At 36.7% G+C, this 19316-nt stretch overlaps 1 protein-coding gene across 2 annotated transcripts; it reads right to left on the bottom strand.

Annotated features, from left to right (window-relative positions):
* Window positions 1–1874: 1874 nt before the first annotated feature.
* Window positions 1875–19316, bottom strand: LOC134629334 (sodium/potassium/calcium exchanger 2-like). Of its 2 annotated transcripts, none has more exons than XM_063476589.1 (10): window positions 19078–19316; window positions 16807–17934; window positions 9822–9857; window positions 9313–9430; window positions 7977–8060; window positions 7020–7099; window positions 6725–6862; window positions 6419–6508; window positions 4754–4920; window positions 1875–4642 (listed from the first exon to the last, which is right to left on the bottom strand). In XM_063476589.1, the coding sequence occupies exons 2-10, from the start codon at window positions 17725–17727 to the stop codon at window positions 4393–4395; spliced, it is 1884 nt and encodes a 627-aa protein (XP_063332659.1). In that variant the 5' UTR covers window positions 17728–17934; window positions 19078–19316; the 3' UTR covers window positions 1875–4392. The 2 variants fall into 2 exon arrangements, with proteins under 2 accessions (XP_063332659.1, XP_063332660.1); XM_063476590.1 differs by having other exon boundaries at window positions 9319–9430; window positions 19078–19314.

Raw genomic sequence — 19316 nt, 5'->3', positions numbered from 1 at the left:
AGAAACAACAGAGACCAGACCCAGGGCCTGACAGGTGCATATGGTCCTTCAGTAGTAACAGGTTTTATGGACCTGATGGTGGATATTAGGAAAGAAGAGCTAAGCAGAGCCTACAGTCATCTGTCAAACACAGGGGAGGCACTGTCATTGTTTGAGGTTACATTTTAGTCAGCGGTCTTGTCAAAATTGATGGATGTACAAACAGAAAAAGTATGGTAAGATTCTGATCCACTGTGTATTATCATCTGGAAAACATCTGATTTGGCTGCTCAGATTGGAAGATCAGATTATCTACTAATCAGAAGATTGGTGTTTTCATTACTAGCTGCTCCATTCTGCATGCCAAAGTATCTTTGTGGAAGATATTGAACCCCGAGTTGTTGTATGAATGGGTTTAAATGGGTCCATGAGTAATGTAAAGTAAAGTGTTTTGAATACTCGAGTAGAACAGTGCTACATAAGAACCAGACCATTTACTATTAACAATGATCCCAAAGACACTGGTAATGCAGCAAAAGCATTCCCAAATAGAAAAACACACATTGGAAGACTATCAGTCATGAATTGGCTTCCCCAGAGCTCAGACCTCAATATTAGTGAAGTTATGTGAGATCATCTTGGCAGAGAATGGAGCAAAACACCGCCAACATCAAAGAAGAGCTTTGTATTTGTAAACTTCTTAAAGATTACCACAAATTACAGCATCAGTGTAGCATGGCCTGGAGACAATCAGCTTGTGCCTCTGCTGAGTTATTATTAATTTATTATTAATTTATCCAACAGTTATAACCAGTCCTGTCATACTAATGTAAGAGTAAAGCATTTTTACTGGAAAGCATCATGGAAATGTGAATGTAATTTTTTTTTAAATTATTTGTAATTTCAAGAAGTATTAGTCAGAGGAATTATGGCTAATATGATATTTCACACCATTCAAAACTATTTTTCCTAAATAATCTTGCTTTCTTTTTTCTTTTTCTTTTTTTAAACGATCTCCAATATGAAAAGGAACCTGCACAAAAGTAAAACCCTAGCACCCTTAATGGCTTCTAAATATAGTATTTCAAATTATAAATCTTTCTTAATCCTGGTTTTGTGAGATTGTAACTTCATTAGCGCTGCACCAGAATGCCACTCATGCTATTACGACTTTCACTGACCTAATGCCCTTGAACCTTTACAGGGCAAAACTCATTAGCTTGTGTGTGTCCACACTCAACATTAGTTATATTCAGTTCAGTTATTCAGTTACTCCCTAACAAGCACATTTTAAATGTCATCATACTTATATCTGTATACAACTTCTGTAGTCCTAAAACAGTTCCACCCCAAAAACGATCATTCTTTTATAGGAATCAATAGCACACTCATTTACTCAGTTACTGACAAAGACACTTGATACATATATTGGAATTTGGCTGGGGTTATTTTGTAGCTTGTTAACTGGCAGACAGGTACTTCAGTTACTCACTACCTAAATTTATAGGTAGTGAGTAAATGTCCTCAGATATCCCCCAAGAACAACCTTTACTGCTGTCCTCAGCTGTCCATTTAATCTTGGTTGCATCTCACTGGTCTTTGCTGCGGGCCATGCCTGCTTTTGTAAGAGGCTTGTGTCTATGTAAAGCAGACCACATCCTGATGGATGACACTGCTAATCTGTGTTATGAGGAAGGTTGAGTGGTAAACTGACCTCCCTATTTGCGTGATTTAAATATGTCAATGCCACATTTTGTTAAGAATCTAGCAGGCAAAGTATTCCAAGATTCATATGATTTTCATTCACAAATTGCAAAAATACTGCAGTTAAATTAGGCTGACAAGGCTGTCGGGTGCATCTATTTCTTAATATTAACTAAAAAAGTTCACTGACATTGATTTTTTTTTAATTTATTTGATCATATAACATTTTATACAGAGATAAATTATATATGTTTTTACAGTATAATACATGTTTCAAGTAGAACATTATAACATTGTTGTTGAAACTGGTCAGAATGAATCTTTCTAAATACACTCATTCACATACATTCCTCACATTCTTATGATCCATCAAAGCACGAAAAATGTAGTAGTGATACTGCATAGACTGGCTAAATCTGAGCTGGAGTCTGAGAACATTGTGCTGAGTTTTATAAGCTGCTGTATGTTATGACTTTGACATACAAACGCTTACAATCACATTAGTCTTAATTAACGATTACAAAAAAGTAGTATACATAAAAATACACAATAAACACACATTTTGACGTTCGGAATAGTTGGTATCAGTTTTATGGAAATAAATTGTACACTTATTTAAAAAAAAATAAGAATAAAGTTAAAGTAAAATGAAAAGAAAAATCAGAAATATATATGTATACATATATGTACCTGAATAAAGCTGATATTTTTCATGACATCTTTTCAATATTAGCATACAGAATAAAAAAAAATCCAAGAATAATTTTAACAATGATGCGCTATATTGTTTCCATTATTTATTTATTTTTTACTTGTTTTAACTGCTAATGTTTGCACTTCCAGGAATTAACAGCAGAGGGAGGTGATAATGGTCTACAGCTCATTTAACTAGCAAGGACCCCAACCCAAATGACAAAGGTTTATTCAAATGAAGCAACAAGGTAGGCCAGAGACAACGGTTTGGGGAAGAATCGGCAGAGGCTGACTAGAGAAAAATGGAAGGGAGTGCAGAAATATATGTGTAGGCATTTATAGGTGTATGACCGAAAGGGCATTGTTTGCGGTGTGGACATGCTCCTGAAATTCAGATAAACTATTTTTCATTCCTTCAAGAGTTATAAATTATTGCCCAGATTAAAGTCTGCTTCAAATTCTCCTGAGAACCGAGGGAAAAATAATTTTTCCTTTAGAACTTTTTTTTTGGTGATTTATTTATTTTGAGTATTTAGGGGCAGGTTAGAAGAGATTTTAAGCCACCTGAGGTCTATGCTGTATAAGAGGACAGGCGGTTGGTAGCAACAGGTGGTGCAAAATGCTCAAGATGGACAATATGGATACTAACTTGCCTTTTTAGCAAGGCCCCATGTTACTAAATGGGCCACAGCAGTTGGATTTTGCTCATGAAACAACAACAATAGAGTAAAAATTTCGCACCATCAGAGAAAATGCCAAAGAAGTAAAAGCCTTTCTTCAGTTTAACATTTCTTTATTGTATTTTTCTGTAAGTATTTAAAATTACAACCTCCTTAAACATTTCCATTCAATCCCGAAGAAATTTTTTTAACATTGTACTGTGTTTTCTTACTACTACTAGGGATGTAAAATTCCATGCTTTTTACTCAGCGTTATGTCACTAACTGCACAATGGCTTACAACCTGTAAGTCTAACAGAAATAACACAAATCTGTGTTATCTTTTACAGTACATTAGTTGTTTTACATCAAAATAATACAGATGAAAAGCAGTGATATCGCTTATATTGAACACTCTTTTTTCAGGAACATATAAGTTGAAAAATAACCTTGAAGTTTAACAAGTAAAATAAAACAACCTCTCTTAATCTTTAGTCCAGCACTCTTTGTCCAAACTGCATCTCTGGGAATCAACCCTTCACTAAAGTCATGCAATGTAAAGGCAGCCAGAACCAAAGAAGTCATGTTCACAAGCTCGTTATAGATAGTTGGGATATACATATTTAGGCAGTACTGACAACCTTAGCCAGTTTTATCCATGTACAGCAACTATTTAGTATTTGATATGTGCTACAATAGATTTCAGTGGATGGGAAGCAATTCTGCCAAATATGACCCCAAATGTCAAAATGTGTTTAAAAACACATAACATTTCTCTGATGTAGCAAAGTACGTGGAGTATTGGACATCGCCCTCATAATGATCTTATATACTAAATATCTGCTTGTAAGAGTAATGATGTCTCATACTTGGTTTGTTTGAAAAAACCAACAAACCAAAAACAAACAGCTGAATTTCTTCTGAGATCTTCAGCTGACATTTCAATCTGGCTTTTCTTTCACAGACCATCAATTATTTTCAGCATGTTTCAGCCAACAACAGAAACTGCTTGCAGTCACGTCGGAGAAAGAGAATATTTCTTATTCGATGGCATGAAATCCATAAAAGAAGCACAGGTCTGTTTTCCACGGATAAAAGCCTGTGATGCACCAGCCTGAATTTGCAAGATTGATTTATGTCACGGCTTCTGCCTAGCTGACATCAACAACCGTGTGTGTGTGTGTGTGTGTCTGTGTGGGTGCAAACTTGTATGTCTGTGTGTGGACAGTGGCTATGCAGACCTCTACTATGTGCATATTAAGTGACAGTGTGTATATGTTTGTTTTATGTAATGGTCAATATGAGCTGTTATGCTTAATTTCTGCTGTTTGACCAGCAGTTGACCAGAGTCCCTCCCTCAGACTGTAACGGGGCAGACAATAATTCTGTCCTCCAGCATGACACTGACAACGAGGAAAACAAAGTACAGCAAAAACATAAGAAAGCCCAGACTCTTGCTCATTCTCCACTTGCAAGCGGCAATGGACATGATGACAAACAGCAGCATGAGGAAGAGAAGGACGATGGCGCAGAACAGGCCATTGCTGCTCACCTCCACTGGCTTTAAGTCATTGATAATGTTGAAAATGAGCCAGGGGAATGGCAGACTGGAGGGAGGACAGAGGCATAGAAAAACAACAGAGAAGAATTGTGTTTTCTTGGCACATTCTTATTTAAAAATAAATGGCTTGTGTGTTCTTGTTTATTGGCAGACTCACCCCACAGTGATGTCAAAGATGTTGGAGCCCACTGAGCTGGACACAGCCATGTCACCGAGACCCTTTCGAGCTACAATCACACTGGTGATCAAGTCAGGAATCGAAGTGCCAGCTGCTAAAATTGTCAAACCCATGATTTCTTCTGTGATCCAGAAAGTTTCTCCAACCTAAAATGAATAATAGGCCAAATCAAATCTTCAGTTCTTTTCAGCCACACAAAACCTAAATCTACTAATGTGACAGCATTCTGTCAAGGAAAACATAGGTTAAAGTTATGATAACTCTGTCATTCAGACGTATGCATGAAAGTGAAAGACAGTGCCCCTACACGTTCACAGTAATTGTGACGTGCAAAAACTACTGCAGTTTATATTTCGTCACTAAGTGTCACTAAGAGCAGGGTTTGTAAGTCTCTGTGTGTGTTGCACACTGTATCAGCTGCTCTTGTCCCTCACACAGAATTTCAGAAATTGAGAAATATCTTCTGTATCAGGAAAAATCACCAAGAAGAAACATTTTAAGTGTATTTCAGATGATAAATGTAGCTGATTAGACATGTCCAGTTCTAGCTTTGTGCAGTTTCATGCATTCAGGCTTGCGTATTACTGAAAATGATGCACAAAACATTACTTTCTTCAACCTAATAACACTTCTAAAAACAACACATATAGACATGAAGTCTATAAAGAAAAGGGTCCCTGGCTGAAAGAGTGATATATTGTCTTATTTCTTTGTATTAATCAGTTTATTTTTTATGGGTTGATTTTCATCTATCTATTAGTTTCTGGTTATCCAGTACAGGGCTGGACTGGTGCTGGAGCCTATCCCAGTTGTCACAGGGCAAGATACGTGGCCCTGGACCACCAGTCTGTTCCAGAGCTAACATAAAAAACAGCATCAGTCACACTCACATTCACAACTACGGCCAATACAGAATAACTAACTAACCTAACATACATGTCTTGGACTCTGGGAAAAACCTGGAGAACACTCACACAGACACAGGTAGAACATCCAACCTTATTTTTTTCATTAATAAATATTTCTGGATAATGCACATTCATCTGCATGCATTGAGTTAAATCTGCTATACAAACAACTAATAATATTTAAATATAATCTAATCCTATTTCAAAAAAATTATTATAATAATTTCATTAAAACAAACCTAAGAGAACAATTATATTTCGTGTATTTTAGAATATAAAAGGAATCAGTCCATGGATGCTGCTTTAAAAACTAAAAATGACATGAGGCTTTCAATATCTGAAAATTTACTCATTTACTCATTACCACTCACAATTTGAATACATGGGACAAGGTGAGAGCATAATGACCAATTCTTATTGCACTTTTTGCAATGCTTTTTCACGTGGCGTGCTGCACCTGTAGAAGCTAAATTAGCAGGTGCACTTTGTCAGTAACCTTGTGCTTTTGTCCTGTTGCTGCACTTGTGCTCTTAAAATAGGGTGCTACAGGTTGATCTGACTGTGGCTCAAGACAGATTAGCCAGGATTAGTTCCCACGGTCACACATTTAACACCCTGACAGCTGCACTCTGACGAGAAAGGCCTCAGATATAGTGTGTATAGACAACAGGGTTGTTGTATGCTGCAAACAATCATACTCTAACATTTGTTTGTGAGTGCGTTGTGTGGGAAATACCTGATGAGCCCACCACACCATCAGGTAGGAAAAGAACGCAATCCAAAGGATGGAGCCGAGGAAAGTGACCGGGAAGAACCTTTCTGAGGTCTAAAAAAATAAAATAAAGCAATGTAGCTTCTTAGTCCATCACTTCTTTTTCGTCTAACTTAACATGTAAAATCAAGCAGTAGAGAGCATTCAAAGCACAGCCCTATACTCCTAAACTAAAGCTGTGTGTAGTATTCAGTAGAGCTGTGGAGCTCTACTCTATTTTCAAATAGGGTTTCAGTTTGTATTTTTATATTTGGTTGTGTGTATATCTACCTCTCTCCTGACATCAGGCAGCGTGAGCCAGAGAGGGAGGATGATTGGCAGGATCAAGAGGTAGGTGATTTGTTTCCTGGGGGTGTCAGGCCATGCCAGGCTCAAAGGCTTGTCTTCATCTTCATCTTCCTCACCACCCTGAGGATTAGTTCATGACCTTACATTGTAATATTGTGCCTATGTTGTACATAAATATATTTGGACATATTTCTTTGGGTAAACATAACTGAGTTAAATTTCCTGTTTGTTTATAGGTCAAACATTTTGCTTTTGAAAAGGAGTGATGCTTCCATACCTCATCTCCTCCTGCAGCACCATTCATTGGTGGTGTAACTTCCACTGCAACATTTGTACTGTTTGTGATCTTTTTATCAGCTGGAGGTAGAAAGTAAGTAAAAAAAAGTAAGTGCATTTTATTTATATAGCACAGTTAAAAACTGTGCTTAAAAAAGCAATAAAAGGTGTGTTGAAACAAAAACAAAAAAAGAAAGAAACAAGAAAGATAGAGGGACAATACTGGCAATAAAAAAAGAGCAATAATATCATGGCAATACTCCAAAAGTTGAATCTGTTCATCTGGACGTAGCAATAATTTATCTTTATTAATTATAATATAGTTTAAAATAACAAATTAGAAATGTAGTCCAATAAATTAATCAAAGATCATATTTAATCTCCTCTACTGAGAAAAAGAAAAGATAATCTCTTTGTTTACTTTTTTTTACAAGTATAAAGCAGTTTGTGCATCTTTGTGCAAAAATTCTTGGATGATAACAGATCAGCTGTTCAACTAAAATGTATTGAATGAAATAAATCAGAGATTAATCCACAACCAGAAAAAACCCTCTAAATTACAGCCTGACACATAAATGTATTAATGCAATCATTGTCTATGAAATATAAAACTTCTATCATTTTAACCATTTCTTTAACATCAGTGAAGCAAGGGACAGTCCCGTGGATACTTACATTAATGAGGGAAAACATTAAAAAAAAAAGATTTAGTCTTCTCGTGAAATGAAAAGGTAGCATTTAGTTTTCTTTTTCAAAGCTTTATTGCCTGAACAATTCTTTCTTGTGTAGTCTGCCCATGATCTATTCCACTATTTCTTAAATTAACATACTGATAAATTTGTGTGCTGTTTCAATCATTCATCTATAAACGAATAAATAATTGCACAACTGATTTGTCACTTTATCGATGGGGGTTGACCAAAAGTACATTGACGTTTCAGTATTCACTGGTACACACCTACTCCGTTGGCAGTGGGACCATCTTCTTTACACTTCTTCTTGGCCATTTTGTGAAGGATTGAAGCCTTCTCTTTAAAATGACCTAAAACAAAAGAAACAGTCCTTAATGCAACATGTCTTAATGCAAGCTCAATCATCCAGTTATGGAAATCCCAAAAAGTTGATTCTGTTCATTTGGACGTAGCGTTTTCAGTGGGGGAGACGTTTCGTCACTCATCCAAGTGACTTCTTTAGTCTCAGCTGACTGCAGGTTTCCCCAACCTTATAAACAGTACATTTGCACAATGACTGAAACTAGCCCACTGAGTGAACAATGTAAATTGTCATGACCATTGATCAGTGGCTATGGTGTCATTATCGAGGCAGATGAAACAATGGTCTTGTATGATGTTACATCTCTCTTAACTTGTGTTGTTTGTAGTTCGTAAGAGATTTCAGGATGGCCCTAACCTCAGCATCAGGACCACTCTCAGCACAAACAGTGTGTTTGTTCTTGGAACTGTGTCTTCATTACGCATATTTCATATACAAGGGTCATTACTACAGGCAGAAATATGGGCATGCCGTGGGTTCCCCTTTTACACCCACTGTGGCCAACTTGTACATGGAAGAAGTGGAAAAGTATCGGTATCGGAGCTGAGACACATTTTTTCTAAACACAGCGCCTCTGTTGTTTTTAAACCCCAAAACAGGCTGCGCCAAAAATCGGTGTTCCCCAAGGATCTGGTCCCCTGTTTGTACTATAGTACTATAGCATAGCGCCAGGAGGATTCCCATGATTTAGACATTGGGGAAACCAAGCAACATCTGTTTCAGCCGATGGCACAACACAGAAGAGCCACCTCGTCAGGTCGGGACTCCTCAGTCTATTTACACATACAGGCCAGTGGACACTGTTTCAGTAAGGAGGACATACACATCCTGGACAGGGAGGAACGCTGGTTTGAGCAAGGGAGTCAAGGAGGCCAAGGGAAGGACCATCTCTGAATCAAGGAGAAGGCCTAAGGGTGCATCTTTATTGCGATGCTGTGATTGCAGCCATTCTGCAACTCTCTTAACTGTCTAGGCTCTTAAGCCTAATCCTAGATATAAACTTTTCATAGGATATCCTTTTGATCTTGGGCTAGGCTTAATCTGTTTCTTGGAAACCTGAAGTTATTAACTTTTATTTAATCTCAAGAAAAATCACATTTGAATTTGTTGTGGTGAAGGAATGTAATCTTTATGTCAGCACATTGTATGTGTCACATTCTGTGTTTATTTGAAACATTTCTAATTTGGGAGGATTATAATGTTTGTGAGGGTGTACGTGATTTGTATCTGCGCATGCTCACTCATACCCTCATTACTGAGGGGATCCAGTGTGTGTATCATGAGCTGGAAGATGCTGTTTCTCATCAGCGAGTTGTGTAGAGAAGCACAGCTGCCTTCCCTCTGCAGCCTGGGTTTAGCCTGTAAAACATAAAAGCACAAATACCAAATGTTTTTATGGATTCAAATTTAAATGCACACTTATTTTAGGCATCATTATTTCTCTCTGTGTCCACTCATGGGCTTATTATAGCCTTAAACCATTGTCAGGTAGTGCCGGTCACATCTTCAGTTCTTTAAATAAATAAAATTAGATTTGCAATGTTCCAAAGGGGAAAAAAAGATAATAAGACGTTAAGCTACTATTTAAAAATTAAATGAAAGCACAAGAAACACATTTTTAAATAAACCTTTTTGAAAGATTTGAAATATACAGTGTATACCGCTATGTATATATACATAGTATACCGCTTGTATATTTATACAAGCGGTATACTATGTTATGCATATAAAACAGTACAAATAAACTTACCGTAAGCTTGTTCTCGTCATCACTTGGGGCATTTACCTTTAGGAAAGAACACAGAGACAATAATATAATAAAAATATAATAATAGACATAATAATAGATTACTGTAATGGAGAATATAATAAACATATTAAATGTGTAGTCAGTATATTCAGTATATTTAATAAAATGCCACAAACACTTTTTGTATTTGGGGCACTGGATTGGATTGCATTTAAACAAATGTTAATTAAAATAAACATGGAAATGGTGATGGAATAGGGAAAGAATAGGACCTCAGCTTGAGTTATTCACAAAGCACTTTGGAAGGCATTTTTAGATCAAGTATATGTAAATTATTTCTAACAGCAGGGAGGGTAAAGACACCATTTATCAAGTAATTATGCAAAAATGAAAAGATTAAAAAATATATTTACTCAAGATTTATCATCACCTTCTTTCTCAGTATCCCAGCTATTTTAGATGTATAACTTCAGTGGAGATTACGTCACGCTGTTCATGTCCAGTATTTATTTAAACTTCCTCATGAAAGTAAACCATTGCACGTTTTAGGCACCTTTCCAACACGAAGACTACACACACAGGAGGATCTCACACTAATCTCAATCCCAGCCATGTTTTTAGATGGCATATACACCACAGCCATGTCACTATATAGCTACATACATACATACATGTCAAAGCTCCCTCAGTCCTAACTCACACTGTGCCACTGAGCTACACCCGTGGTGAAAGAAAACAAAAAAGCTGGATTTTACTGCAGAAAAACTAGCAAGGATAAAACAAAGAAAAGAAAACATGTACACAGACTAAAAGGACAAAGCATGAGTATCTTAACTATATATACAAACTACCAAACCATTTGGCTTTGGGGGGGAAAAAATCACAAATTGGATTCATATTAAAGGCTATAGAAGATTTTTTGCACCATTTCCAAGGTGAAAGGCAAATTAAAATAATATAAATTCTCAGTGTTAACTGTTCCAAAGTTGTCTCCCAAAATATTACTTCTGACAGGTTTGTATAAACATGATAATGCTGTATTTTCACTCACTTTGTTCCAAAGAAGAAAATCTTATTAAAGTTAAAATAGCTTCCAAAGAACCAAAGAACAATATAAACGAGAGGATATAGTTACTATCCTGAGTGCAATTATAGCTCCATTAGCAAAGCAACAGCCAAAAAAAAACCCCAAAAACGATTTAGACGAATATTAGATTAGCATAGATTTTCTGGTCCTTTTACCTATTTGTTGTGCGATTGTGCTTGTCTGTTTTTTATAATCATGACAGTGTGGTCCAGAAACCTGACTGGGTCACAACTGTGCAAGAGGAAGCCATGGTACCATAAAGTAGTGTAAATGATGCAAGTGACATCATAATAAAGTACGGTTTCAATACTGGATGTGGTCCAAGACCTCATTGGTGTCACTGCTGGTGTGATCCTATTGCTAAATGGTCTCCAGTTAATCTAAATGAGGCGTTTTAAAAACACAGAGTGAACATGCTAAACTTAACAACAGAAGGTTTTTTTTAACTCACACAAGTAGAAGAACTATTTTTTTCATAATCATCTCTCATCTGCTCTCTTGTCATGAGGGATTGCCACAGTGGGTAGCTCCACATGTTGGATTTCATCAAGTTTTTGTTTTTTTTGTTTTTTTTTGTTTTTAACAACAGGTAACCTTCCTGCCACAACACCAAAATGGAATTTATGTCTCCAGCTGAAACAAAACCAGCAACATTTCACTTGCCAAGCAAAAGCTTAAACCATTAAACCGGCACACTCTGGAGCCACAAAGTGATCTTATACTCGACAAGTATCTCATGAACAAAGTCGAGCACTAAAGTGGTCTCTGAGAAAGATACAAACACAGACAAAATACCACACCTGGCACGTTTTCATGACTGAGTCTCCAGAGATTGAGCAGATAATCCCTTTAATTAAAACACCTGCCGCTGCTAGGGTTGCTAAACCAAGACACGGGTAGTTAAGTATTGTTTTTTGAAGTCATCACTACCAAATTGCTTTGGTCCACCTGGTTGTTTGGTAATAACAGTTGTGTCTAATCTTGATAGAGATCAGTTTTCAATTTAAATCTAGTAAAACTATGCATCTTATCAGTCAGAGCGTTTTCTTCCTTTTTATATCGTTGTGAGTTCAAACATTGTATCATATTTCTCATTAGACTTATTAAACTCAGCTAAAGAACATAATTTTAGAAAGTTTTGGCCAATCTTTTAAAACCATTTGATGGTTGAAGATGGAAGATGTGAATACTTCACAGCATTCATCTTACCCTTGTAATAAAAAAATGATAAAATGAAATAATAATATGGATGATGATGATGATGATGATAATGGTAATAATAATGATGGTGATGATAGCGAGAAAAACATGGTCAAATGAAGGTCCAAACCTAAAGTTAAGGAAGCTTGCCTTTTGTTGTCACCTGTCTTTCTTGGCCTCGTGATTTCTGAGCACTGTAAGCAGAAGCCAGCTTGGCATTAGGTCATGTTAGCTAATGCTCACATGGCTCATAAGAGTGGCTGGATGACAGAAGACACTCGCAGCCTGCTGTAGAATCTGTTGAGCCTGAAGCTGTTCTTTGGTAATTCCTCTTTGAAAGAAACACTTTTTATTTCAATTTATATTCTGATTGAAGTTATTAATTAGATACTGCAATCTGACAAGTAACTATCATTTATAAAGTTTGGGGTTTTTTTTGCATTTTACGTAACATATTACAATTTTACCAAGCTCCTATTATGTGTCATGATAATAACAAAATCCCTATTGTGTTAGTAATAATACATTTAATAAAATTGTAAATAATGGAGTAATTTTTCTCTTTGCAGCACAGTTTCAGCCCACATGTTGTATTTTGAGATTTCTAAAAATATCTTGCCCAAAAAATGATTGTTGTCATTTTTTAAATTTCTATAAACATTGTGATAATATCACATTAATCATGAAATTCTTCTGCAAGTTGTTTACACGTAAACCTGCCCTGCACAACAACCATCCACCACAGCTTTTTAAAATTTAATGCCAGCAGACTCAAAAATGTATAACTAACCTGTATTTTCCAAGATATGATTTTCAGTAGTGACATTTCCTGTGACTACAGAGTGTTAAATAAAATTTTATGAATTACAGTAATTTTTGTTTTGGTATTTCTAATAATACATTTGTAAAATAGAGAACCAAAGAGAGTACCTAAGAGAGTACAAATGTATGTGTATATGTGTAAAGGTTTTGATTTTGGACTGCTGATATATAAAACAGATGTTAATAACATACTGGTTTCCATATTTGATGCATTTTCTACGGGTTTATTGGGAAATAATACACTCGCCTCCATCTCAGCTATGGTAGAGCTAGTTGAGGTGGAGCTCCTTGCACCAAGGGATGCTATGAGATTAGTTGAAAAACATGTTTTACACATTTTTCTTTTAGATGACTAACTTTGTGATATTTAGTGTTAAGCAGTTCCTTTGTGCTATGTAAAAAATCACCAGCTCAGCACAGGCCAGTTTCTGGATTAACAGCTATAACTTCAGTAAGTGCATATAGTCTTGTTTTTCTTTTCAGGGTCAGCTTTCCTTATGTTGGTATAGCTATTGTTTAGCTATTAAAGCTATAGCTATTAAAAGATTTACTAAACAATTTATTGTACTAAGCTGCTGTTCAAGTTTGGTGATCTCATCTTCTCCGAGCAGGAAACTATAGACACTGGAAGACAGCCAAGATGTAAAGTGCTGACCTCAGATCAGCACGTTTACACATGGATTTCCCATCATTCTACTGACCATCATGTCACTGATGCAAAATCAGATCACCTTTTCATAATTAACATAAAGTACAAATTACATAAAGTACATGTCTCTCTCTCTTCCTCTCTCTCGCTCTCTTCCTGACCATTTGAGCTGTGGGACTTAGCCAGGATTAATCAGCAGAGATCACCACTTTTAGACCGGCAATTTTCAAGCCCTCGTGTGAAGTCTTGCAGAAACCCTCACAGGTCAAAGTGCTGTTAAAGAACTTGCTTCCACTCTCATCTGGGAAATCATCCTCACTGCTTTAAAAATGATTGTAAATAAATAATAAAATATTCACAGCTGCACACTGACTCACTCTAAAAACCTGAAAAGCTCAGCTACAATTTCTATCATAAATAAATCAAATGAAATTTGCATTCTGGGTAACAAGCATTTAAAAAATGTACTTATGAACCACAGCAAAAGTATTAAAAATCTAGGACAACACGATGCAATTCTAAAATATCCTCCTTCTTTACTCATGCACTAATGGAAAGGTGTTTTCTGTTTAATCACACTGCCCTCTGCTGCCTTGTAGTAGATGAGAGAAATGTAATATGAACATTTCTTCAGTGCTCTGCAGACACTGTGTGAAAGTGTGCTTGAATGTATGTTTGCTGTCGTCACTGCAGGTAAGCAGTTGATAAGGGGATTAGAGAGAATTAGCATCTTTAGTCCCATCAGTAAGCAAACCAGCAAGTCTTCTCATCATCTCCTGCTACCCAAATGAAATGCATGCACTGTGCAAACCAACTTGAAAGAGTCCAAAGTACATACAAAATAAAAGCTTCACAACACTATGAGCATAACTGCAGGCAGAGAATGAACTGTGCAGGATTTTTTTCTCTCTGAGATCTGCTGATTCCTGCTCCTCCAGGTACCATCTGACTATTATTAGTGGCTCTAATGGGATTAGAGAGCATTAACCTGAGGGATTATTTAGGAGCTACCGACACATGAGACCAAGACAGCTTGACATCCAGTGCTGGACAGCAAAAGAAGAAAGCTGTTCTTGGGCTCAAGTGAGGCAGCTTGGGGAACAGCTGATTCCCAGAAGGGCACAGATGTCAAACAGAGCTTCTGATATTAAGTTTGATTAGCACACGTGTATGTAATCAAAGGTTTAAATAATTCAGTATGAACTAAAATATAACAACTCTACAATGGAAATTAATTCTTAAGAAATTGTGTTGAAAAAGCTTAAATATATTTATATCATATTTCATATGCCCTTTGCCATTAATGGCAAAAATGCTGAAATAAAACCACTTGGAGTAATATTTGGAGAACATTTTGTCTGGTTTAGACCTACAAGAAAATTTCATGGGAGGAACTTTAAAGCAAAATACAATCACATGAGAGGCCAAGAGCTAATATGCAATGTAAAATGTGAGTATTACTGAAGCAGCATGTATAGCAATGGATTGAATATGACCCTGATGGACTGATAGTGGATGATGGCAGACGAGGTTACAAACATATGATTAAGAAATCGCGGAGCAACAGATTCAACTCCAGCTGTACCCAAACAATAATAGGATAGATGGTGAGTCACTGAACAACTATTTCTGTTTCCATTTGTTTAAATGATTAACGATGTGAATAATGACGGAAACTGATGCTTAAATTAAAAAAACAGGGCCAAACATTACTCTATCATAGATAACAGCTCCCACCCACTTTTTTCTAAAGTAAGGACACAGCTGGGAGAGCTAAATGAGGGACAGGACTTAACAGAGCAGAGAAATGCACACGAAGGTTTGTACTAATAGTACTTTTCCTTCTCACATCATCGCTTCAGTTTTGGCATTTTAGACTATATGGAATACATGCAGGAATTAACAATAAAAGAGTCAAATTGATGGTTAAGTCATCACAAAAAAATCTTAGTGTGGCACTTTGGTGGCAATTTCTGCATGACATGCCTTTTCCTGTTATTATCTGAAATAAATTGTAAAGTGAGTGTATATGTTAAATCTGTTCAAGCAAAACTTTGTGGTTAAGTAGTTTGGACCACCAACTTGGCTGATGCAAGTCTTTGGCAAATGTTCAATAATACCTGTGATGATCTCGATAGATGGGAATACAGTAAAACCCTAATAAAAATACAAAATTTGAATGAAATTAAATGCATGACAGATTAATCTAATCTTTAACTTACTTAAGTTTTCAAACATAAAATATCTTAAGTCTTGTAATCCAGTTTAAATGGGGACATTGACTAGCTCTGTTACATCACTCCTGTTCTAAGAGCCCTGCTGGACTCTGGTCTGAACTCCATTACTAAAAGTATGATTAAAGATGAAGCCTGGTCTAAGTCAGCATGAACATGGTGTAATCTGGCTGTCTATCAAACATCATCTGAAGTACACAGGTGCACAAATGTTTATCCTTTGAAAGTGAAATTAAGGAGATTTACGACAGATGACAGAATGCAGTCTGTTTAGTACTCAGGTCTCTTTTAACACCCTCTCAAATTCTCAAACCATGAATACTATTATTCTAAGGCTCAGCAGTCTATGTAAGTTTTCCCTGTGATGTAATTTACTTGGGAAAAATTTAAAACAACAAAACAACAAGAGCAACAACAACAACAACAAAATAAACCATTTTGAAGCTTATACTTTGTACCACTCCTTTCCAAGTATGCAAATCAAGTGGTATAGAGTTGCTGGAGAAGATTCAGTGTCCTTTTTCTTTGTTTACCTATTTACAGTGCACCTTTGTTGGTTAATTTTATATACATGTTTTTTTGATTGATTGATTTCATGTAAATCAATCAATCTATCTATCAATCAATCAATCAGTTTCTTCATTTCAAATTAGGCATTTTTCTTTCTGAGAAACTCCCTAGTTTTAGTATCCAAGATGTAAGACTCATTCTTTTAATTTAAAGTCTTCATGGTTGTTTGACCCAGTAGATTGAAGGGTGGATGAAATCTTTTGTGAAATTTTTGGCATTTCTATTTTATTTATTTATTTATGTTTTACGTTTTGGAACTTAACCTTGGAAGAATATTTATAGTCTATACAAAGCTGTCGCTTGACAATGATCAAGGGTGTTGTTGAGTAGAAAACATCTGGGTAAGAGTAGGGAGGATAAATGGATGGATGGATGGATGGATGGATGGATGGATGGATGGATGGATGGATGGAGTCAGCTCACCTTCTGTGCATTCTCCAGCTCGTCCACCTGGTTGCTGCCCAAAATGCTTCTGATGATCAATTCGCATTTGGCATTGAACTTCATGAAAGTTACATAGAAGGTGTAGAATAGCAGCAGACTAACACTTTCTTCCAACACAATTTGATTATCCAAAAAGAAATAGATGAGCATGAGCAAGCCAACGATATAGAATGAGACATCTCTGAACAGAGGCCACCAGGTGAGATTCAGCACCTCTTTGGAGAACAAGGCGCACATCCCAATTACAAATAGGATGTTGAAGACAGCCGATCCCACAATGGTACCAATACCCACATTGCTGTGGGAGATGAAGACTCCTATAACAGATGTGAAGAGTTCTGGGGCAGACCCACCTGCAGCCATAAAGGTGGCTCCTGCTACATCATCAGAGATCTCCAGCTTCTCTGTGATGACCGTGAGTGCAGGAACAAAGAACTCATCACAGACAATGGCTAAAGCTATGAACATGTACAACATGCCAAACATATGAAGCGCTACGTAGCCCTGGCGCCTGTCCTCCACACTGAAATAGTCCGTTGGGTAGTCCCCATGATTCATCTCTATACTGGAGGATTTCATGGCCACCGGTGTATCCTCTGGTGCTGCTGAAAGGTTCTGGTACTGCAGAAGAGTTCTTTGGGGCATTGCTCCCTCTGCTGAGCGTTCAGCAGCTGAATCTACCTGAGTGGTCACTGATTTGGCCAGCATCAAGGCACTCCATGAACAGACTGTGCAGACAACCACCAGGCTGATAATAAAGCCCAAAATCCGTCCAGGCCGTAGCTTTCTCTTGACACCATGGTACAAGTGCATGGTACTCCTACTTTGAGGGCCCAGGCGAGGTGGAGAGCTGGAATATGCTATCGGGTCTTGATTTCTTATGGGTAGGATGAAATCCATTCTGTTTGGTGCAGGTTGTCAGAGTGGAAGCGTCTGGAATCCCCCAAAAGCTGGGTTGGTGGTGATATTGGCTATAAGGGTGGGGGTTTGACAGGCCACGGCGGTTTACCAATTGGTTTGCATGCTGCTGCCAGGTTTAAACACAACGGAAGCCCTTCAGTTTGATTCCAGGATCTATGCCATTTAAAGGTTTCCCCATATTACACACTGCAAGACAGAGAAAACAGAAGTTATAATACAAGTGTGCAAATGAAATATAGACATAAAAAGATATGCATAATAATTAACTATTTATCTATCAAATGGAAATCATATGAGCCATTTCCCTCCAATGACAATAATAATCAGCAATCTTAATGAGGATCCTTTTTTTCCTTTTATTTCTTTCCTTTTTTAAAAAAAAACAAACAAAAAAAAACATTTTCACTCCTGCTATCAGCTTTACTGTGGCCTCCTTGGCTCAAGTATGCCCATTCACCTACTTCTTTGCTATTTCTCAGAGAGAAACTTTGTTGGTTTAAGCCTACAACACCGAAATTATCTGGTTTTCATAATTAATGCTTACTGCTACTTGATACTTACTTTGCAGATAAAGGATTTTAGATTTTATAATGACTGTGTAGCAGTATATAATTTCAGTGCAACTTTACTCAAGTGTTTGATGAGTTGTTCCCTTCTGATTCTTTAGTCTTTCAAGCATTCTTGTTTCCTTTCAAGCATCCTGCAAGTATTGTTTTTGTAACAGTGTCACAAACTAAAACCCTTTGTTAAAAAGCAGCTTCAGAAATAGCTATTCTCAAATCTAGAGTAAATCATATTTTATTCAAACACATAAACCTTCAAATATGTTATTTTATTTTGGTAGAACTTAATTTTAAATAACAGTTAAAATCACATATAGCAACATTTTTTTCACTTGTAGTTTTTGTAATTTTGGTGTTGTAATTGGTCCTGAGAAGATGCAGTGAAAGCTTTTCTTTAACTGTAGCTAGAACATCAGTGAAATCGCATTAGAGAGCTTTTTAATCCCCCATAGGATATACTTAGATTAGCCTCACGTCTTGCACACAGGTACCAAAAGGTAGACACCAACAAAATGAACAGAATGAAAAATGAGACCTGATGAGATTATTTTGCACATTAGAGTTATTAAACACTTATTCTATTCTACAAAAGCAACAATAATCTCTGAAATCTTACAATTTTGTGCAGCCTCATTTTTATCATTTAAATGTTTTAAAACAGCAACAATTTGCTGTCAGATGAATACTAAATCTTTTAGGTTATTAGAGTGAAGACAAATTGCAGCTACACACCAAACACACACATTCATCTTTTAGGTTCTCATACCACTCTTGGATATCTCCAGTTCAGTGGAGAAAAGTACAGCAGTCAACAGCTTGTCAGATCCTGAATCGCTGAGTGAATATTCCTGTAAATTGACTCTTAAAACAAAATGATCCCAGGTGTTCAGTGCAGGTCTCAACAGTAAATCCTCAGTGAGATTTTCTTCTCTAAGCACAGAAAGCTTCAGGACAGCATGTCCTGAAGGAGCTCCTCCCTCCTATTCAGTGTTCCTCCCCCATTGA

Source organism: Pelmatolapia mariae, linkage group LG6 (genome assembly GCF_036321145.2).
Source record: "Pelmatolapia mariae isolate MD_Pm_ZW linkage group LG6, Pm_UMD_F_2, whole genome shotgun sequence".
In the NCBI taxonomy this organism is placed as follows: domain Eukaryota; kingdom Metazoa; phylum Chordata; class Actinopteri; order Cichliformes; family Cichlidae; genus Pelmatolapia; species Pelmatolapia mariae.
Note: the sequence above shows the minus strand (reverse complement) of the source record. Positions and strands in the feature narration are given on the sequence as shown.

Excerpts from the sequence above, each read along its gene's own strand:
- LOC134629334 (XM_063476589.1), bottom strand. The coding sequence starts at position 17,727 with ATGGATTTCATCCTACCCATAAGAAATCAAGACCCGATAGCATATTCC. Across the intron at positions 7,100-7,976 it reads TCCCACTGCCAACGGAGTAG|CTGATAAAAAGATCACAAAC; the intron begins GTGTGTACCAGT and ends TTCTACCTCCAG. Across the intron at positions 6,863-7,019 it reads GTGCTGCAGGAGGAGATGAG|GGTGGTGAGGAAGATGAAGA; the intron begins GTATGGAAGCAT and ends ACTAATCCTCAG.